The 23,058-nt window shown below is 40.3% G+C and overlaps 1 protein-coding gene across 6 annotated transcripts in view; it reads left to right on the top strand.

The window, feature by feature from the left end:
* Positions 1-4,783: 4,783 nt before the first annotated feature.
* Positions 4,784-23,058, top strand: part of PTPN2 (protein tyrosine phosphatase non-receptor type 2) — a 30,474-nt gene continuing 12,199 nt past the window's right edge. For 2 of the 6 annotated variants that reach the window (XR_004496052.1, XM_033512204.1), the window contains exons 1-5: positions 4,785-4,997; positions 7,586-7,676; positions 15,115-15,215; positions 15,826-15,924; positions 16,992-17,129. Coding sequence is in view for 5 of the 6 variants with exons in the window: in XM_033512204.1 (XP_033368095.1) it covers positions 4,929-4,997; positions 7,586-7,676; positions 15,115-15,215; positions 15,826-15,924; positions 16,992-17,129 (498 nt within the window). In the remaining variant the exon portion in view is untranslated. Of the gene's footprint in view, positions 4,998-7,585; positions 7,677-15,114; positions 15,216-15,825; positions 15,925-16,991; positions 17,130-23,058 lie in introns of all 6 variants that reach the window. The other 4 variants (XM_015617338.3, XM_015617337.3, XM_033512202.1 and 1 more) reach the window with 4 other exon arrangements.

The raw sequence follows: 23,058 nt of genomic DNA on the forward strand, positions 1-23,058 counted from the left end.
CAGTAGAGTGGCCAGCACTTCTGGGTTTCAAGTCCTCTCCAGTTCAGGGAAGGGAGGATCCTCTTCTGCTTTAGGCCTTGGGCTATAAGATTTAAATCAGGAATTACATGTTCTCCTCCTTTCACATTGTGGCAAGCTTAAGCACATTACAGCTCTCTTCCTTAACAGTTAAAATTGATGTGGAGTGTATTTGTGAATAAGACCACCTCAGGGAAGAATTTGTTCTTCATCTACCAATATCTAAAATGTTTCTCAGAAAAGCAGCACAAACCAGATCATTTCCAATAAATGGTGCTTAAGTAGTTCCAGTGAATGACCCAAAAAAGTACACACAGAGGAACAAACACTTAGTCTGCTCCAGACTGGTACTAAAATAATAGTTCAGCCAAGATCACTGGACAAAAAGCATTTAAAATTAACTGCATTGGTCTTCATGGGCACCAAAGTAAATTTTGAAATCAAAACTGTGGACAGCAACTACTTTGGGGTGAGTGTTTTGTCAGCACAGCAATGGGCTTCTCAAATAATCAGAGATTTTAATTAAAAAACATTGCTTGCTTGTGTTTATACTAAGACAGAAAACACTAAAAGAGACTAGACTTTCCAGCAACTATGTTATCCCTCTTTGCATGTCTCATGTGGTCTCAAGGGTTTAAGACTTTCTGTAGCAGTTCATCTGGGTTTGGCTGCTCAGCTAATATAGAACAGCAGTATATCATTGGCAACAGAATAAAGTTTTCTAATGAGTGTACTTGGTTTATGTTGTATATACAGTTCTCCTTCACAGACCATTAGAAATGGTCTGTGAAGGAGAGTCTTGGATCTATCCTGGGCTCAGGTCCTAAAAGCTAGAGAACTGGTGCTGAATTTTCAGCATACTTGCAGTCAAAAAAAAAAGCAATCCAAAACTGAACAATAGCAATTTCTTCAGAAATCCCTAGTTTACAAGTTTTTCCTTTTCTAAGCCAGCTCTAATCACAATTAACAAACATTTTTAGCTTTCCATGAGATGTCTCTGGGCACTGATCTGTGTTAGAGATTCTAAATGTAGCTGCTACCATAAAACTCCCTTTCCTAACAACGGAGTTACATTGCTGTCCCACAATGAACTACAACCCCAAATATCACAAGCACAAGTGAAAAGCACATCATGTCATAAATGCTATAAATACAGATCAGTCAGCATGTTTATATACAGGGAAAAGCCTGCCAAAGTCTAAAATCAGTAAGGTGTCCATTTTAATTTCTTTATTAAAATATGTTATTTGGCAGACAGCTTGTATGTACCTATTTACTTTCTTACACCCAGCTTGTGCAAAATAAGTTTTCTGAGGTAAAGAACAATTTTATTCATTGAATCAAATAAATCTACTTCAAATGAAAACCAATCTTTACCTTGAGGATGGGCACTTGGATTCTTTGCTGTACTCTTAAATCATAAACATAATTCAAAAATGTTTTCTTATTTGCTTGTTTCATAACTGTTCATACATAGAACACTGATTAACTAGAAAGCACCTACAGAACTACAGACATGACCCGTGCCTCAGTCCTGCAGGCAGAAAAAATCTAAGAAAGATATTGCCTATATTGATTTCTAAGCTTGAACCCATAGTTCAAAAAAATCTTGTGCAATCCTTGAGTTACTTGGAAAATCTTATTATGAACTTACTGATCCATGCTGTCCCATCTGCTGTGCTTCCAAGGCATCACACAATCCCATGGTATCTAGGACACCAGCTTTTCTACCAGGACTTGGGGGAGCATGTGAGCCAGTGGACTTCCAGCACTGTGTGGTAGAAAGGAAATGCAGCAGCATTCAGTGGCAGGTATTCAAAATCAAGTCTGTTTCAAAAATAATAGCTGCTCATGTTGTTGTGCTTAAACATCAGGTGAGGCCCAAAGGAGGCAGGGGGGCTGCACATGGGGCTGCAGTGGCAGCACACAGAGAACCGCAGAGACGGCACAGCCACACTCAGCATTGTGACTTTGGTTATCACAGGAACTGTAGGTCATAGAATCATATGATCTGGAAGGGATCTTAAAGATCTTCTAGTTCCAACCCCTCTGCACTGGGCAGGGACACATTCCACTAGGTTGCTCAAAGCTCCATCCAAACTGGCTATGAACACTTCCAGGGAAGGGACATCCACAACTTCTCTGCATGACCTGTTCCAGTGTTTCACCATCCTGTAAGCAAAGACCTTCATCCTAATACCTAATTTAAACCTACTCTCAATTTAAGGCCATTCACCCTTGTCCTATCACTACATGCCCTTCTAAAAGGTATCTATCCATCTTCCTTGTACCCTTCTTTCAGGTATTGGAGGACCATGAATAGGTCACTCCTGAGCTTTTTCTTTTTCAGGCTGAACAATCACAATTCTCTCAGCCTTTACGAGAAGGACTGCATTTGTCAGATCAACTTGTTGGCCCTTTTCTGGACTTGCTCCAACAGCCCTTCCTGTGCTGGCAACTCCAGAAATGGATGTAGCACTGCACTTGGGGTCCCACAAGAGCAGAGCAGAGGGGGAGAATCCCAGGATGTGGTTGGCTTTCTGGGCTGCAAGCTTACATTGCTGGCTCATGTCCTGCCTCTCATCTACCAGCACCTCCAAGTGCTTCTTGGCAGGGCTGCTCTCCATCTGTTCAGACACCGGCCTATATTGATATTGGGGTTTGACCCGACCACTGGGTCTTGTTAAACTTTATGAGATTTCCATGTGTCCACTCCTCGAGCTTGTCCAGGTCCATGCCACCCCTCTCCATGACATCCTGTCCTTCAGCTGTCAGTCACACCACAGTTGACACGCCCAGCCCCTGCCCGTGTATGTGCCTGGTGTCGGGCTCTCTGACGGGGTCGGGGCGGCGGGGGGCCGGTGGTGGCCGGGTAGGGAAGCCGAGGGGAGCGGCTGGGGCGCGCTGCAGGGCAGAGGCTCCTCGGGCGTGGGAGAGAGCAGATACAAGTTTCCACGGAAAGCTCCCAGTCCGTGAGAGCCGTGTTGAGGGTGGGGGAGAGGCTGCGGCAAGGAAAGGGTGTGCCAGGAGTTAAGGTTCAGGACAGGAACACGCGGAAGAGGAGGCGGCGGCGGGCCGAGGGCAGGACTGTCACCGGCGTGGGGAGCCATTGTAACCTCTCATAAAATGGGGAAGATTGGAAGGGATCGTCTGATCCAGCCCCCCTGCTCAAGCAGGGTCATCCTAGAACACATCGCACAGAATTACGTCCAAACGGTTCTTGAATGTCTCCAGTGAAGGAAAATCCACAACCTCTCTGGACAATCTGTTCCATTGCGCGGGCACCCGCACAATAAAGCAATTCTTCCTCATATCTAGGTGGAACGTCCTGACCATCAGTTTCTGCCGTGGCCTTCTATCCTATTGCTTGGCACCACCGAGAGAAGCCTGACTCCATCCTCTTGGCACCCTCCCTTCAGATACTTACACACACTGACGGTACACAGTTCCCCTTTGTGGCACTAATTCAAACATTTTTAAGGCGCAGGGGATTTTCCAGCGACCTGTGCTGAGCCACGAGGCGTCTCCCGCCTGCCCGGGGGCCACAGCCTGGTATCCCCCAGCAGCCGGCGCCTCGCAGCCCTCTCTGACCCGACCCGACCCGACCTTTGGCTTTGTCCGGTGTCTCCCCTAAGGGACTTTCTGTCCCAGTGAGGCAATCACTGCGGGACACGGCGTTTCTGCTTTCGGAACAGCGAGCCCCGCTGTGATTTGTCTGTCCGACACGTCCGTGTCTTCGCACTTCTGCTTTTCGGAACCAGTGGCTGCCGGCGGGGCACATCGCCGGGGGTGCTACCCTGAGCCGGGCTAGGGACTCGCCGGCGGCTGGAAGAGCTCATGCACCCTTCGGAGGCTGTGTCCGCTCAGAGACATCGGCACAGCGATGCAGCACTACAGGCTGAAGGCGGAGTGGCTGCAAAGTGGCCCAGTGAAAAAGGACCAGTGGTCAACTGAATGTGGGCACAGCAGAGTGTGGAGGTGGCCAAGAAGGCCAGTGGAATCCTGGCTTGCATCAGGAGTAGTGTGTCCAGCAAGACCAGGGCAGTGATTGTCCCCCTGCATGCACTTTGGTGATGCTGCACCTCGAATACTGAGTTCAGTTCTGGGCCCCTCAGTTCAGAAGGACACTGGAGCATGTTCAGAGGAAGGCAGCGATACTGGAGAAGGGTCTGGAGCACATGTCCTGTGAGGAGCTGCTGATGGCAGCTGAGGGTGTTTAGCCTGGAGAAGAGGTGGCTCAGGGGTGACGTTATCACTACACCTGCCTGAAAGGAGGTTTTGGCCAGGAGGAGGTCAGTCAGGCAAGCAACGACAGGACGAGAGGACAAGGCCTCAGGCCATGGGAGGTTCAGGTTGGATATTAGGAAAAAATTCTTCACAGAAAGGACGATTAAATACTGGGACTGACTGCTCAGAGAGGTGATGGAGCCACCGTGCCTGGAGGTGTTTACAGCAGGATGTGGCACTTAGTGCCATGGTCTAGTTAACGTGGTGATGTTCGGCCACAGGTTGGACTCGATGATCTCGGAGATCTTTCCCAACCGAACGGAGTCTGTGATTTTTGTGACAGCAAGCGCTCGGGTACCCATTTGGTGGCCGAAGTCCCCGGTCCTGCCGAGACCCCGCGACACCTGAGAGCGGCTCCGCCCCCACCCCGGGCAGGTGACGTCACCCCAGGTGCTTCCCGCCTCCTCCTCCCGGGGAGGCGTGATCTCCACGGCTTCGGTGGGCGGGGAAAGGGCCGCGCATGCGCCCAGCGCCGGCTGCGGGACACCCGGTCGCGAGCGTATGTGCGCGCCCGCAGCTGCCGTGAGGCGGGGGGCTACGCGCGAGCGGTCGCGAGTTCGCCGCTCGGCCTGCTGCGGACAGGCTCGCGCGCCCTGGCGGCCGCTGCGGCCACCGCCGCCATCATGTCCGCCGCCATCGAGCAGGAGTTCCAGGAGATCGACGCCACGAACGACTGGCAGGCGCGTTATCTGGTGAGCCGAGCGGCGTGGTCGGCTCCAGCCGGAGAGCAACAGGGAGGGCGGGAGGAAGGGCGGGGGGAGAGAGACCCGCGGACCGGCAGCGCCCGTGCCCGGTGTGCGGCTCTGCCGCCGCCTCGGCAGCGGGGAGAGCGGAAGTCGCTGGGCCGACAGGACTCTCGCCCTCAGGTGCGCGCAGCGGAGCCGTGGGCAAGCGCTGCGCATGTGCACGCGGGGCGGACCCGGGAGGGGGGCGGTGGCGCGCAGGCGCGGGGCGGGGCGCGTGCGCGGGCTCGGTGGCGGCTCTTGGTCCGCGCTGCCCTCAGGGCTCAACCGAGCGGGGCCCGGTCCGAGCCGGGGCAGCCGCCGTGGGGCTCCGCGGCTTGCGGCTGTCTGAGAACCTGTGCCCGATAGTACGGATTCGGTCAAGGCTTGGATGCTCCCCTCTCCAGCCCGCCCCCGCGGTTTCGTGCGGCTCCTCAGGCACCCGTGCTCCCTCAGCGCCTGCTCCCGCTGCCTTGGCCAGCTCAGCGTCTGCTGCGGGGAGCCTGCCCGAATGCCGCTAAATAAAATACAGTATTTGCCATTATTATTTTTTAAACGAGATTAGGAACTTCCGAGAATAATCAGTTCCATAAAACAGACGTTATGTATCAGTTGGTATCACTAGAGCATTTACTTAAGCTCGCGATATTTTATAGCACTCTTTCACAAATGAGGAAAGAGAACCAAACCCCAAAGTTTTCTTTACTGACTTCAAATTATGCTTTTTCTCCGTTAAATTAGCAATTGATTTGATTTATATGTGATTCAAATACAATATTTCTACTGTAGTATTTTCGATATTGCAGTTTTGGATTATATATCTGCATTACAAATAAGTAACATCTAGCACCAAGCCTCCCAGAGTTTAGGAAGGATTCAGACAATGCTTTCAGGTACATGGATTATTTCAGGCACTTGGGATTATTCTGTCCAGTTTCAGGAGTTGGACCTGATGATTTTTGAGGGTCCCTTCCAGGTCAAGGCATGCTGTGATCCTGCGTGATGGCTGAATATTATGTGGGAAAACTGATTTTAGAATTCGTGATTAAAATTCCTTAAGTTTAATTCTTTTTAGCAAGCCTGCCCTCCCACACCATCACTGTAGAAGTATTTCTAGCTATTTTAGTATTTCTTTACCAAAATATGGATCTGATTCTGTGCATTGACGGTGCAGGTGCTTTAAGAAAAAAATGTATTGCATCCTGTTACTGAGTAATACAAAATTTACCTTTCACGGGAACTTGGGTGTGAATGCCAGCCAGATCCATTCATTCTTTGTGCAAACTCCCAAAGCTTGTCAGCCGTGTAAACAAGAGAAGTTGCAATGTGCTGTATCAAAATAAAAATCTTAACAGATCAGGCGATTTTTTTACAAATATGTGGAGTACTGGTGCTTGGCAGATGCTACTCCACATTGTGATTTATGTTCTTTGCAGATTGGCAGTACATTTTAAAGAAAGGTCACACAACCAATGCTAAGAATTGGTGCTTTCTTTTGTATGTTACATTTCCGCTCATGCCCTTTCTGGCTGTGTTCATTGTCTGGGAATAGACTAGACTATTTAGGAAGTTTGGAGACAAAGATAGTGGGAACATTGAGAAGACCAAAGAATGCTCAGCTGTAATAAGAAGTTTAAATGCCCTTTGGGACATAATGATCAAATGTAGCAACATAATCTAAAAACAGAAGGAGAATTCAAAGTTAAATATTGTTAATTCTGTACTGTGCAATATTTCTGCTGAGATAGCATCAGTACAGAGATATAAAGACAGAGTAGAATACATTGAAGGCTATTCTCAGATTTCTGCATAAGGTAATTATGTATGTCTTAGTGAAGTTGTAGAAAAGGTGCACTCAGGAAAGAAATCAATAAAGCAGAACACTCAGAATGTGTAAACAGTAGGGTGCTTGAAATAGTGTGTGAGTCTCAATATCTCACATATTATTAGAAGGTTTGTATTAGTGTGTGGGGAGAACAGGCTTTGATTCACATTGATATTTGTGACTCTAGAATTCTTCATATTGGTTCACGTTTAACTACTGTGTGGCATGAGCCATCAAACCACCAAGAATAATCCTATGGCCCTTAATAGTAGCCATAAAACCATTAACTGGTTCACTTACATTTGTGGGGTTTTACACTTCCAGTCACTTGAAAAAGGAGCCAGCAGAATACTGCTGTTGTGTCTGAGTCTCTTATTGCTTTGGGAGATGATGTGCCGCTCTGAGGTAAACTGTAAGTGTAATAATAACTGTAAAGTAATGTGTATCTAGGGTGAGGGTTGTTTTGCTGTTTGTTCCTGATGCAGCACTTGCTTGTTCAGTGGTGCTTACATTTGTTAGTTTTAGCCTTTACGAGGATTACTTTAGAAAGATAAATGGTAGCAGTTTGGCCATGATTGAGATGTCTTCTGAGTGAAAATGACACTAGGTGCAGTAAAAGTTGGTTTAAAAAATGTTAGTTATTAACAATATTACTTAATTAGTAGTATGTGTAGAACACTATTTTTAATCAGGTTGCTGGTTACAAGTCAATTATTTACTTTGTCTTTTTAAGGAAATCCGACATAAATCCAGTGACTACCCTCACAGAGTTGCAAAATATCCAGAAAACAGAAATCGAAACAGATACAGAGATGTTAGTCCATGTGAGTATCTTTTCTGCAATAATTGCAGTACACTTACTAGACCTTCTCTTACCCTGTTGACACTGGAGATGATAAATCATGGTCATTGCAAATTTTGCATTTTGTTTCTTTCTGTAGGCATGTATCCTATGATAAATGTGGCATTTTTGTAACACATACACAAATGTGTATAACAGGATGGAGAAAAGTCTGCATGTTAAACTCATTGTGCTGAATGATGAATGAAAGATGTTTGCAAATCATAGTGTATATCATTAGTGTATAGGTAAATTTTGGTGAACTGCAGAATAATGTTTTAGAGATATTTTTATCATAGGGAAATTATTTGTTTAATAGTGCTTTATCTGTTGTAAAAAAATGAATATAGAGATTAAGTTAATATGCCTTGACTAACAGAAGTGTTTTCTTTTTGGACGGGGTGATTCTGTGCATTTTTAAGGTGGTATGGATAAATGCCACTCAATTTCTAATGCTGCTTTAAAAAATGCTTGAGATTTTGTTGGCTTTGCCTGTGTAGTAAATAAGGTATGACGTGCTTTGTACTTTGACTAATTGCCATAAAATGTTCTTTTTGACATAATGATCATATTTCTCACATGAAAAAAACTTTTTTTCAGACCAGCATCTCTGCTAGAGAGATTTTGTGTACTTCTTTTCATCAGCATTTTACTTCAGAAATTGTAAGCCAAAATTATTGCAAAATGATGTGAGCTACAGATAAGGGAAAAAAATAATAAAGTTTTCATTTTTTTGCAATATGTTAAAGTTAGAACAGACAACACGTTTATGTGTTCCTTATGAAGTTTCCCAGAATACTGTAGGGTCCTAAAAACCACCTTGTTACTGGATCTAGAGTTTTTGAAGGATTGCTGGTATATTGGGGCTTTTCATTTGAGAGCCTGATCTTAATACCTATTATAAGATTTGGAGAAGTGCTGAGGTCTTTGTTTCCAGTTGAAAGTTGTGGTGACAGCATGTGCATAGCACTTCTCAAAATGGCACGGAAAGGGTCTTGGATTGAGTCACACCGGTCAGATGCAATACTGCTCCTTAGGCTGCTGCTAGGATGCGCCATTGGCACAGTGAATTTGTATCAAATGGGTCCAGTCTGGCGTTGTGCTGACCCCCTATGCCACACACTGATGTAACTGAACTTACAAATTCAATGCAAAGCTTCTTTGGCTGTGTCTGTGTGGCATTCCATTGGAGGAGTGTCCAGAACTGAGGAAGATACCTCACATGAGGCAAGGCTCACTGGCTTTCACATTAGGCTCAGGAAATGGAGCCAGGCCTCTGGTGGAAACATGTTGGTCTGTACAGCGGCACTTGGGTGTCCCAGCTTTGCTGTCCTGTTGCAGCACAGCATCAGCATCTTACTGATGCTGAAAGAGATGTTTTATTCACTTTCTGTTTCATACCTAAGTTGCAATGGAGGTTGTAAGACGAGAAGGTAGGAAATTAGATTTGAACCCAGAAGTCCCAGGTTCTAGTTCTGGGTCTAACGCCCTGTACAGTTTCCATGTCAGAAGCTGTGTCTGTGCATTTATCTACAGTTTCTCCCATACATGAATGTAATTTATGTTAAGAGAGTGAAAATTTACTTTCAAACTGTTTGTGCTTTTTTCTTTTTAAAAATATTGTTTCCTAAATAAATAAAAACATATTGTATTATAGAAGTAGTATATAATAATACTTCCAGTAATACTTTGCAGATGTGACCTGTATTCATCTCCTGCAGTTATTTGGAGCTCAATATTTTCTTTAATCATGGCATGCCTTTTACAGTAATGAAGAGCATCAAATGCCTTTGCCTTAGTCATGGCAAAGCCTGCTTCTGAAATGCATGTTTAGCCAGTAGAAAAAAATATAAATTATTGTATTAATTCGTGGACCCAAGGCAAAAGCAGAGAGACAGATAAAATCTAATATTGAAGTAGTAGTTCAGAAAAGTAGGGCTCAGGAAAAGGCTAGAGCTGTTATACTCTGGCATAATTTATTTCATGATGAATGTACTGAATAAGATAGTGAAGTTTATGAAGAATGTGTCAGGTTTTAGCATTTATGAAAGAAAATGGTTTGAATTGGTTCACCTAAATAGCTTGCAAAACTGGGTGCTAGGAACAAAACTGTACCAGGAGAACAGAGCAGAACACTGTGTTTGAACTAGTTAATTCCTCCTGAATTTTACTTATGTGTTTTCAAATATGACTCATCATTGCTTCAGTAAGAAAGATGAGAGTCAGGAGTAGAAAGAGACCTGTAAGGGAGTGGGTGATAAATAAGATTTCAAGGTAGCAAATAAAATAATAAATAAAATTTCAAAGCAGCTAGGAGAAAAGCTGCATGGTTTGTTTACTCTGGTGAACACATCTAATTATGGTGCATGTATACAAAGACCTGGTGTTGCAGAAATGTGAGACAACTCAGTCTCACACAATCTTGATGTCTCAATCCTTCACTTTGCAAATTTTGCTGCTTTTTAACAGTGTTTAGATGAAAAATGGGTGATACTAATGTTCTCAGATAGTCAAAGGCCTTCAGAATCAGCTGTTGAACTTTTAAGATCTAGCTACTTAATCATACTCTAAGGCATAATTTAAAGAAAGAATTTTATTCCTCCAAAAGTAATGAGAAAACGGTTAATTGTGGTAGCTGCCAAGCCAGTCTAAAATCTGAGGTGGTGTGTCTGCAAGAGGAAATGCAAAGATTTCTTAATTTTACAGAAAATATGTCAGTTACGAGTCCAGGAAAAAATACTTTGGGTTAGTTTGCTCCATTTCAGCTGTAATACCTGGGACAAGTACACTGAAACAAACTATGTCTGTTACATACATTTTGAGGTAAAATTGATTTATCTTTTCTGGGAACAGCTAATCATCCCTTTACAGCTGAGTTTCACTGTGTTTCCAATTTCATAAGTATTTTTGTTAGTGTTCATTTTTGTTGGCTAAAGATCTGTAGCATATATATATGAATTTGGTTTGGTAAGAATTGCTGGCTAGCTGAAAAAAAATGGCAGTCTAATAGTTTGGTATTAGTCTAGAATAGGCAGAGGAGTATTTTGGCTTCATAGTACTGAAACAGGAAGTTAATCTGAAATAGGTTTGGTTTGACAGCCAGTCATTTCTGGACAGATGAAACCATTTCTCAGAAAATGTTGTTAACAGAGGAAAGTAACTTGTGAGGTTGTTATTCTTCATTAATAATTTTAATGAAACTCCAAAGATTTCTGTAATTAATTTTCCTTCTAAATCTTATCCTTAGTTGTTTTCAGAGGAGTCTAGTGTCTCAGATTGACTGTAAGCATCTTTAGAGCTGAGTTCCCAGATTTACAGGCAAGAAGAAAATCTCTTTAGCAAAGTTGGCAGGATTTTTTTTTTTTCCTTTGAAGGGTAGATGGGGGTTTACGGAGTTTTCTATTCCTTTGTAATATGATGTGTGGCTCAAGAACCTGGGTCATCTGAACAGTTTTGCTGATAGATCATGTTGCTTTTGCAAGATTTTGCAAGGTAGTGATTTCTAGGTGTTCTTCCTGTGGCCTTGAATAGATTTTGTGTCAGATCTTTCAACCGTGGGCTTACAGTTGGCATAGAGTACAGGAGAGGAGCATGAGGAGTATTGTGCTTTACAGGGAACTGAGTTGGAGCTGATTTAAATGGTTTTACACATGGTGCTGATTAATTATCATTGCAGGAATGTTCCCTTTCTCGGTCCTGTGTTTCTAGTGTATCTGCTGAGAACAGGGAGATGTTCAGCCCAAAATAAGCCTGCTGCAGTTCTTGTCTGTATTAGAAGGTGACATTGACGATTTCTTTGACATTATCTAATTATTCTCTTAAACATCTTACAATGTGAAACATTATAAAATAACACAACCTGCTGTTGAGTTTGGAAATACTTCCTTTGGGGCTGGGGAAGAGAGGAATTTTACATGCTTATGTAAACTCTAATGTGCCTTAAGTTTTTTTTCCATAGTCTTGCTTAGAAGTGTAAGGGTGCTGTGCAGTAGTGACATGTTTATTTCGGTGTGAGTACATTTCAGTGGTGAGCTAGGCCATGACTGATATGATGGCATTCATTGTGTACAATCAATGACAGGGCAGTGACGAAAAGTCCTTTTGCCTTTCCTTTGCCTTAGGCTATCTCTGAAACTTGAGATTGTAAATCTAGTGACAAAGCAATTTGAATAATTTAGCAGCTCAGATAGACTAGATTTAGATTAGTGAAATGGAGGGGATTTGTTGGTAGGCGGGAAAGGTCAGGCAGGGTCACTGGGATGGCTTGCAGCTGCATGTTTTATTTATGACTTTCTTTAATCCACTAAGTAGCATTTCTCCTTCCTCTATTGTTAATAGCTCTATATTTGGGGGACCAGAGACATTTCTTGGATAAAAGATAATTTTGAAGTTATGCAGTGTTCTAGAAACACAGTTGTTTTATAATAACCAACTGCATGAACTGCACGATATAAAATGCCAAACATTTTGTCTCTTGGTTTTAACTGGATCTGTCATTTTCTGTTAAGCAGGGTGTGAGCAGATTGATGAGCTTCTGAAGTCTTGGTATTATTTGATGCATGGGAAGTATTGTCAGGGTTTCACTGGAAATGGCTAATCAGAGTTTGCTTATCTCAGACAAGGTCATTCTGGGAGTGTTTTTTCTCAGTGCAGGAGAAAATGAGAATAATTTTTAAGGTTTCCACTTCCTTTTCAGGCTGCATAGTTTGTTGAAATAGGGGAATTAGTGCTTCAGAAAATGAGTACTGTATTTTAGCTGCTGTGGGCATGGCAACACATAAGATAAATCTTATCTTAAAGATAGGTTTATCATTCATATAAATCTAAGTACTTTGGAAATTATATACATACGGGAAATACATTACAGCTATCTCACTCTCAAAAGTTGGCTTGCTTCAGTTAATTCAGAAGAGCAAGCCAGAGTTTGAATGAGGTTTCTAGGTCATTGTGTCCTTTAAGAACCTCATCCCTTGAAAGAAGGGAAATCAATATATTATAGTGTTTTTTTGGGGTTTTTTTTATTGTTTTTTTTTTGTTTTACTGTGGACTGTCTGCCAGAGGATCTTGAGACATCTCCTCTTGTAGGATCTCCTCTGTTTTACTTGGGGAGGGAGAGGGAGCCTGTCTGTACATAGAATTAGTTATTAAAGGGACTTTAAAAAACAACTTGCAGAACTTTATTTGTCATGTTTACAAAGCAGAATTTATAAGAAGGGAAAAAACTAATCTGAGAATGTAAGGATTAAGGTAGGAAACCCTTAGAGGCTGCAGTCATCTGCCCCTGGCAGCAGTACAGCAGCTGCCGCTGGGTGATTAAACTGTTAACAGTGCTTGCTTGCGTCACCTTTCCGAGAACACTGGTACCGGTATGTGTGATTTACTATAACAAGATCTTAAGTTTTTCCTGTTGGCAGATGACATGTAATATTTACAGAGGTCTTGATTTCTTTCCAGTAGAAACATTTCAGATAAAGTGATACATGAAAGGAAAAACTAATGCTTTCCTATCCTGGCAAAATAATATAAAGAGATGTATTTTACTTTAGAATGCACATGTGTCTTAATTTTGCTGTGTCTTGGCTTCGATAATATATTTTTTTTCTTCATACAGGGGTATCATAAATCTTTTAAGACTTCGGAAAGTTAAAATGGTGTTGCCTTACAACTGGAATGCTATTGAAAACAGACCAACCCAGTATATTTCTCACACTTTTATATAAAAAATAAATTTTCAGCATTTTTTTGTTCTCTGTATGTTGGTATGTGACTGCATATAAAAGCTAGGAGCTAAGGGAGGTAGGGAGAATTTGAGTGCTTCAGTAGCAGCAAAACAGTTCTGGTTTACTGTTGGCTTCTTTACTTGAATGCAACAAGATCATCTTCGGGTTGCCAATAGCAGATAGATGAGGGATAATGTAAAGGCAGATCAAGGCCTAGTAAATGTACTTTTCCCAGGTTTCCAAACGCATGGAAAGTGTTCATATTAAATCGTACAAACTGTCTGTAGAACAAGAGTCTAATTCAGCAACTGTTTTTTGATTGCCATCATCTTTTTGTCTATCCAGGTTTATATTTACAGATTTCTGAGATAAACCTTGTGCTGTACAGGCTGGCTGTGAGTTGAACTATTGTAGTTGTGCTGAATTTGATACTTGGTAGTTGCTAATGTCAAAGCTCATGGCTTTGTGTGTTTCCCAAAGCGAGCCTTTTGGTGCAAGGATGGATGGGCTGGCATTTTAACAGCAGCCTGGGCCCTCATTGAGTTTTGTGGGTTAGACTAGGTGAATTTAGTTTTAATAATTGGTACTGCATTGTAATTCACTCTGCTGTTGGTTTCCTTATGAAATCTCTTCCATCTCTTCCTGAAATACGTTGAAGTTTCTTAAATTAATTTTAGTTTGCTATGTTTTATTTACCCTTCTTAGTCTGCTAGGTGTTGAGCTTCAGGAGGTTTACAGTCAGTTGAATCTCATTTTCTGGCATGTAGTTGTGTACAAATTCTAAACTGAAAGTGCTGTTTATTTAATACAGTGACTGATGAATGACTGAAGAATTACTTACTGCAAACAAGTCTGATTACCTAAATGTCTCCTAGATGTTCATAAATCAGATACTAAAAGGTTTTAAGAACAACCATAATGACTTTTTATTATACAGTTATTCAGTTTGACAGTGTGATGATCTTTCTCGTGTTAATGGTAGAATTTTAAACAGTCTCCTTTGCTTGCCTCTGCTGTAAACAGGGGAATCGTTGGCCTTGCTTGTGTAATTCTGAGATTAGACCATGCAGTTTGATTAGTTTTCATTTAATTGGATGATTTGTTGACTATTTTTGGTTTTAGTATTTTTATGTATTTTTAGTATTTTTATGTTGCATAATACTAGACAATGGCTTACAGGGAAAATGAAATTGATCAAAGCCTGGCTTGAGTTACTGCAAGTAGATTTTATTGGTTTATTTTTAGCTGTGTGAGCTTAACTTTATGATTCTACTTCAGCCTTTAAAACTTCAGTTCACCAAAAGTCTTGGAATTTTGAACTTAGGAAATGCAGTGGAGTAATCTGGTGTGATAGGACAGTGTTGTCTAGTGTGAGTTGTGGTGCTGTTATATTAAGGAGATGCAGCTGTTGAGGGATGACTGTGGGGACCTTTAGGCTTGTGTGGAAAGCTTATTTTGTTTGGTTGGGTTTCTTAAAGAAAAATAGGTATTCCAGTTTTCTGAGCAGCTTCTATTAATAGCTCCTTGAAACTACTCTGATGGAATGCCGAAGAGAGAATGGGACAGTTGTCAAAGTTATGTGAGAAATTAGTTTCACTTATATTTGTAGTTTGCTGTTTGGGTCATATGACAGAATTTAGTTCTAGTTGCTTGTCAGACCTATGGATGCATCATTAATTCTTAATTTTCTTTGAATTTTAGATGATCACAGTCGTGTAAAACTCCAGAACACCGAGAATGACTATATCAATGCCAGCCTAGTGGTCATAGAAGAAGCCCAGAGATACTATATTTTAACACAGGTAAGTAGTACAATTACTGGGTTATTACAGGGATTGAGAATCTAGGAAGGGGAATTTGTACATTTGTAATTTGTATTTGGATTGTTTCTTGTGTCCATGAATTACATGTATCTCATATTAACTGACAATGTGATGTAGTTGCAAACAGATTGTTTTAAGAAAAGCTAAAGGGGATATTGAAATATGAGTAATTTACTGTGTGTGAAGCTTCTCAAATATTTCTTGCTCCTTTCAGTTCTTTTGTAAATACATTACAACATTACTTCTACCCCTTAATCCATCTTGTACCTTCTAAGCATGCCTGCAGTAGCTTTTCTTCTAACAGCACAATAGTATTGATGCTTAAACCAAAATATCCCTTCCCTGAGTTCTTAGTGTTTTGTTGTTTGGTATTTTTTTCTTAAAAAAACCACAGCCCTTCTAAGTCCTGGAATGATCTGTGCAGTGTGGCTACTTTCTTGCCTACCATTTCTATCATTCTATTATTAATAATTAGTTTAAACTTAAGAGGAGGACTTTTTCCTGTTTCCCACAGTGAACTGTTAACTGTGCTCAAACACTGCTTTGCCTATACATTCTCATGCCTGTTTTTGTGTTTTTTACTACACAGGGTCCACTACCTAATACATGTTGCCATTTTTGGCTAATGGTATGGCAACAACAAACCAAAGCAGTTGTCATGTTGAACAGGATTGTTGAAAAAGAGTCGGTAAGTAGTGACATTAGGCCTGAAGTTGTAAAATAAGCCACACAATTTTAATACGGTTGAGCAATGTTTGATTGTTACATTAGAAGAACTAACAAACGTTCTCACTGGTGTGCAGTATAGTATGTATTTAATATAACAGTGAAGTGAGGGAGCTAACAGTTCAGTTTGGTGAAAATAGTATCTAACAAACAGTACATCCAGAAAGGTGAAAGTAACAGTCTGAGAAAGGATGTGCAGATAGAACTGGTGAGGAGTAGAGGCAGTGTAAGATGTTCCTAGGACAAAGTAGAAGGTGGGAAAACAAGTGTCTTTAGATTAATTCTTCTAAATGTAACGGGGTACACAAACCTTGTGTTACAATGAAATTTTTCTGCTACTGTGCCTAAAAGCATTGCAGATTTTTGTTACAAATGCATACCATTTGAGGTTTATGGTTTTTATCTAGTGCAGATTAGTGAAAAAAATTTGACTGGTCTGTTAAAAAGTCATCTATTTTCTTCTGCAAAAATTTTCCTACAGAAAGTTTGAGTGCAAAGCAAGAGGAATACAAGACAAAGAATAGTTTTGCATTGGTTTGTTAGTTCATTCTGTTGTTTTACTAGAACTTTCCAGTATTCAGCAAGCCTGGGTAGAACTGGGTGTGATAGATGAGTTCTCTAAATGTGCAGGTGTGCAAGTCAGAAACAAAGGGGGGAAATGCTGAAATAGCTGAGCAGAGATCTCAGTTCCCTGTAGAGAACTAGAAGTTCTCTAGAACTAGAAGGGAGAGGGAAGGCTTAAGATGTATCTCAAAACACTTTAGCCATGTGATGAAATAAAGCATAAATACAAAAAGCTGGAATGCATAATAGCCACTGAAGCAGTTGTAGTAACTTGGCTGTAAACGTTATGAACTTTAGAATTCTTCAAAGTGGGAGCAGGTACTTGAGTCTACTGTATTGGACAGTGTGGACTCAGAATCTGCACGTGCAAAGCCCAAGATACCACGATATTTAACAAAGTTTTTCTTTTTTTTTTTTTTTTTGTTTTTCCTTCCTTTTCTCTCTTTAAAAATAAAAAATCTTTAGGTGAAGTGTGCACAATACTGGCCAACAAAAGAAGAGGAAGTTATGACATTCAGTGAAACAGGTTTCCGTGTGAGACTAGTGTCTGAAGATGTCAAATCCTATTACACAGTGCATCTACTGCAATTAGAAAATATCAACGTAAGCTTCTCTCAGTCTCTACAGCTCCTATTCATGGCTCAAGTGTATCATGAGAACCACTTAGCATGATGTCACTTTAGGTTTCAGTGAGCTTTTACTCTGGAAATTTTAATGCACTTTGTTTCTGAGAATGTTGAAGATGTTTGTGTGGAAATAAGCGATTTAGACCTCAGTCTATACATTAGGAGAGATAACATCTTTGGCATTTGTATACTTGTATTTTCCATTTGGCAGTACCTTAACATGCAGAATTCTAAGTGATGGTAGTGGTGATTCTAGGATGAGCTGTAAGAATTAATTTAAAGGGAGAAACATGAGAGTAGAAAATTCTGATTTCCTTTGAATATCAGAAACCTGACTGAGTAATTACTGATTTTTTTAGTGGAAGTTTAATTTTCCAGCTAATTTAGTCCAGCTATCTTAAGTTTTTGGGGGGGAGGGGTAATTACCACGTATAGATAGATAGGTAACTATCTCCTCTTGCTTACCTCCCGTTTTGCTTCGCAGGACCAACCATCCTTTTCTCTTAAAAAAATTAAGCACTTTGACAATTTAACCGAGTTAATCTCAAAAAAATTGTTCCTGGCCTGAGTTTGGGTTGGAATTTGCTGCTTCTGTTTCAGAGTGGAAGACAGAATTGAAGAGCTTGTCTGTTTGTTCCAGCTATGTCTTGTAAGATACTCTCTCCCTATGAATCTTGCCTTGTATTAATTGAAAGTGCTAGTATGGCAAGTTTTCAAGTTTGTCAGAGAATTTGGGAAAGGAACGCTTGACGATGTTCTGCATGTTCATTTATACAACTGTTGATACATTGGTCCCAAATATTTGAATTTATAGTGACTATTGATGATATTCTGAGATAATCATTAATTCTTAACCTCCCTCATGAGATCAACATGATAAAGCTTGGCATCTTGTTCCTTGGTCTTCTCAATGTTAAAAGAGCTTTATGAAATACTGTCATGCTGACCTGAGGAATTTCTCTTTAGTGGTTTGTTTATTGACAGCAAAGGCAAAAGAAAGATGAGTAATGCTGGCTAGCTAATGCTTAAAAAAGAACATTTCTTCCTTTTGGAAAGCTTAGGCAAGTTTTCCTAACTGCCAAAAAGTCATCTTTGTGGAATTGTTTGGCTGATGTTGGCCCTTAAACTTCCTATTTTCAAAGGATGCAGTTTTCTTTACATGTATATGTTTGAACATACCATTAACTGGAAAATGCAGAAATGTCTCTAGGAACAGTGTAATGTATACTGCAGTAGACTTTAGAGTTGGAGCACTTAAATTTCTGGGTTTATTTTGGACCAAAAGTGCAGGCCTGTCAGCACTGTACAGAGTTTCTTGTGTGTCATTGTCCTGGTTTAAGATGGCAAACCCAGGTCAGTCATATAAATCAGTTTCACAAATACCAATCTTTCTGTAATGAATATTTATTTCTATTTATCTCTAGCACTCTGGTAAGGCTTCATGAATATTAACTCGAAAGCATAATTCTTGTAGAAGAAGCGTAACATACTTGGTTACTCAAGCAAAAAAAGCTACATAGTTTCTAGTCTAACACTGTCAATGTTATATGCAGCCTTTTTTAAGAATTTGATAATTATACCATAAAACTTGTGGGAACTGAGTATTTGCAATAACTTGAAATGTGAGCTTAACTGTGTTTATATAAGTTATTCTGGAGGGGCCTTTGGTGGAGGCAGAGTGTAAGACATTTAGCCACTCAGTGCCTGGAATATAGGATGACTCATGAACAAAATATACTCTGAATGCCAAGAATACTTGAATTTTAGTATTTCCTTGAAAACAGAACCAAGGTTGCCTTTATAATGCAGCCATTCTGAGCTCAAGTAAGTTTGTCTTACTGCAGCGAATCTCTTTAAGACATAAACAAAATACAGGCATATGAAGAGTAAAGTGTTTGTTTATATTGTTACCAATGAAACAACCTCTGAGCATGTGGTTGGTTTTATTGTTGCTTTTGTTAAAGATTACTTAGAAATACAGGAGAGATTGGGGGCTGTTCTTTTTCAGGATTATATCAAGGCATTTTTTGATTTGATTTTTTTTTTTTTAATATCTGTTCTAGGAAAAAAAAAAATGGTTCTTGGGGAACCATTACACAGTCCAGTAAAGCTTTGGAGAGACAATGGTATTTATCAGTATCTTTCCAAAAGTTTTGAAGAGATTCCTAATGTTCTTTGTTTTGCTGGTGATTATTTTAGAATTTCCTTATTTTTTTTGCCTAACCCAGTCTGCATTTTAGAATACAGGCACTTGAAGCTGCTTTTCTGTCATGATCCATTTTTCTTCATGGGTTTGAGGGTGTCATTTGTCAGCTCTTCTGAAGTTGAGTGCTGCTTTCTACTGTAATAGCTCAGGTTCAGAACTGTCCCTTGAGAGACTTACTGTGAGGGCTTCCAGCAACCAGTGCCTCTTGGAAAATAAGGGTGGAAGGAAGATACTCTGTCCATGTTAAAATTTTGTAATCATTTATGTGTGAAGCTGTTGAATGGCTGTGATTTGAAGCAAAGTCTCTCAGCTTATTGGAGAAGTGATAGTGAGGTCTATGACACTTTATTGTTAAATCTATAAAACAACCTTTTTGCGACAGTGTTGCAGGAGAATTGTTAGATCTTGACATCTAGCTTAGGAAAGACTCCACTTTGTGTTGAATATGTATTTTTATATTATTCTTTATTGTTGCTTTTAGCTTTTTCTTTTTTCCTTAATGTCACAACTTTATGTATTGGTCTTTAGAGTAAGAAAACTTTGTTTTCAGTAATTTCTGGTGTGGCAACCCGGATATCCTGAGAAGGATACAGTGTGACACATAATATGAAGGCTTATAAGCAAAACTACTCCACAGGTACTGAGGAATTCAGACAAGCTCTGCGAGGGCATATGAGCATCAGATCTTCAGGGAGACCAAGGATTGCTTGGATGAGGAAATGGAGCAGTGGGATGGGAAATTGCAGAAGGACCCTTTCTGAATGTATCTCAGTCTGGGTTTCTGGAAGTAGAAATACAGTAGTAGAAGGAGAGGTTGAGGTTTGCAAAGAAGGTACTTGTTTGGGGGAGAAAGGACTAGGAGAAATGAGCTAAATTTGATGTCACACTGGTGGTGTGATACTTCAGAGTATGGACCATTAATAAATCCCAAGTGGAATTTTAAATTCTCTACAAATAGCAAATATTTGGAAAACCCCATTAGTAAAATGGATTCTCAACTTAGTACGAAGCTTCTGTGTGGCTGTGACTGTCAGATTAAGGTAATGGAAGACTGCTTAGTGACACTCACTAGCTTATCCTGTGGATGAACCAGAATGTTTGTGATGATTATTTGGCCCCCTTATCCTCAGGGCCATTTTTATTTAAATTTTGGAAAACATTTTGGCCATCATGAATGAACAAATAGAGGAGGCTCTGGTAGAAGCTGATTTATGATCTTAAATTTCAGTTTATAGACTATTGCCATTACTGCATGCCTCTTCTTTTTTATATGACCAAATTAGTTGTAAATGAAATTAAGGTGTGTTCATTAAATATGGGACCACTTTAGGGTTGTTGGTGTGTTACATCTTCATGTATTTGACCATTTCAGTAGCACTTTGATTATGGCTTTTATAAGGAGGGTGGGAAACTTGACAGACCAGCATTTTTTGTTGTCTCCTGTTTTACCTGACCCTGAAGGCACTAACTTAACCTTTGAGCATTTTGGTAGCATTTTATTCATGTTCAAACTCCCAGGTGACTGAACAACCTGAAGTTACTCTTAAGATTTTGCTCTTTTTTTGTTTCAAGTGATTGGATAGTCACTCTAAAAAGATTATGGCAAGGTTTGTTTTGCTGGAAGTTAACCTAATGGGATATTCCTTTTCTGCTCAAGTGCTCATGTGGATCTCTCTAACTTAGAGCTTGTGCTTTGATTGTCCTTTGATGGTACTGTTGGTGTTTCCAGCAGTCAGTGCAGAGCTGTGCAGTGTGGTGGCAGCTTTACAAGTTCATCAGATTTAGATGTCTTGGTTATTTATGGAAAGCTTATCCCAGTAGTTTGTAAAATTTCCACAGTGTTGCCCCATCATTATTCAAGGGGGGTTTGTTGTTTGTTTGGGTTTTGATTTGTTTGTTTGTTTGGGGTTTTTTTGGTAGCTTGTTTTAGGGAATAAATCTTTGAAAAGTGCATTGTAGTAACCATAGATCAAGGTGGTTTTCAGTTACCATGCAGAAATATGTCCTTCATGTATAACATAAAATTTTATATTGCTGCCTCAGTCTTGAAGTCTAGGAGATTTTATTTTAAAAGATTAGCTATTTTCCTGGTAACACTTCAGATTAAATTAGTTGTTTTTGTTTGAATTTTTGTCAATTAACATTTGTTAATCAAAAAGCCTCTTCTCGTAACAGTCCCACGTCACTTCATGTAAGTGCTGCATGGCTCAGTGACTAGGAGTTGTTTAAGAAAGGGTGGTACAGATCCTCACAAAGGCAGTGTTTCAGCTGTACAGCTTGACTGCCAAGTACCACTTGAAAGAGCCATTCTGTTTAAGAGAGCAATGTGGGAGGTTTGAAATACTCAAATGGGATTTGGCTGTAGGATTAGAGATTGCGAATTCAAAGATGACCAGCTGGTTCCAGTGCCTCGCAATGGGACTCTTGTAGAGAGATGAAGAGACTAGGTATTTTTACAATAAGCTGAAGGGATGGAAAATCATGGGATGGATAAAGCCTTCATACAAGAAAGAAAAGAAAAATGTAATTCTGTGGGTTAGAGCAGAGTGACATGTACAAGAGCACAGTTTAATCTCTCTTTTAGAAATAACTATTTCAGATTAGTGTATAAGTAGGGTGACACTTAGCCATACTTCATTCTTGTTCTTTAGGAAGAAGATGCCAGTGCTTGTTATGGATGGGATTGGGGTAAAAAACCCACACAAAAGAATCCCCCAACCAAACAAAAGCCCACACAAACAAATCCCACAGGTCACTGTTTTTAGGTGACAAAAATCAAATGACACAAAAAAAGGCATTTTTTTTCCTTCTTGAGGTGTAAGGGATGCTTTAATCTAGAATTCTTTTTCAGATTCTTGAAGTAGGGAACATCAATTACCACCTACAAAGACTGTCTAGATGTACAAGAAGCAACTTCAACCTTTACTTAGCATGTGCATTTAGCTCACCTCTCCAGTTTTCTTCTTAATTTTGTATCTAAAGTGATGAATTATTTTTCTTAGAAATAGAGGAAATTGCATGCTACTTCCAGATTTCTTACAAAAAATGTGTCTTTGTGATTTTTAAACACACAGGTCATTCAGTTAATTTGTGAGTTAACTTGCTACTTGAAAAACTAGGTACAGAAGAGTAGTAGGAGAGAAAATGTGAACTCTTTAATGCTTTCCTCCAGACAAAGGGAAGTCCTGGTATATCTATACAATTTAGGGCCTGATACTCCTTTTTTCCCCTATGAAATCTTAATGCAAACTCATTTTCCTAATATCGTAGATAACTTTGTTATCTTTGTTGAGCACCTAGCCAAAAGACAAAATATTTCTGGAAGATAACTGTGCATCTGAGAGTGACTGGAGTCATGCTAATACCCACTGTTTTCTCTGAAGGTATTGGCAGTCTTGCAGTATTGAGCATTGAAGGCAAAAGACAAGTTGGGAGACTATTTTTGACACTGTGGAAACGATGAAATGGATTATTTTAGTCTCACAAAGGAATTTGATAAGTTGTCTCTCATAAGAAGTAGAAACACATTGAGTAGATGAAGAACAGTAGAATTTATTTTAATTTCATGGCTATATTTTCCTGTTGCTGAAGGAGAAAAATAGCTTTTCTGGAATACATTGATTTTAAATCCTTTTGTGTTCAAACTTTGCCAAGGTCTATGTAGGTTTCAGTCTATGTGAAAAATTAAACAACTAAAATA

Source organism: Parus major, chromosome 2 (genome assembly GCF_001522545.3).
Source record: "Parus major isolate Abel chromosome 2, Parus_major1.1, whole genome shotgun sequence".
Taxonomy (NCBI): domain Eukaryota; kingdom Metazoa; phylum Chordata; class Aves; order Passeriformes; family Paridae; genus Parus; species Parus major.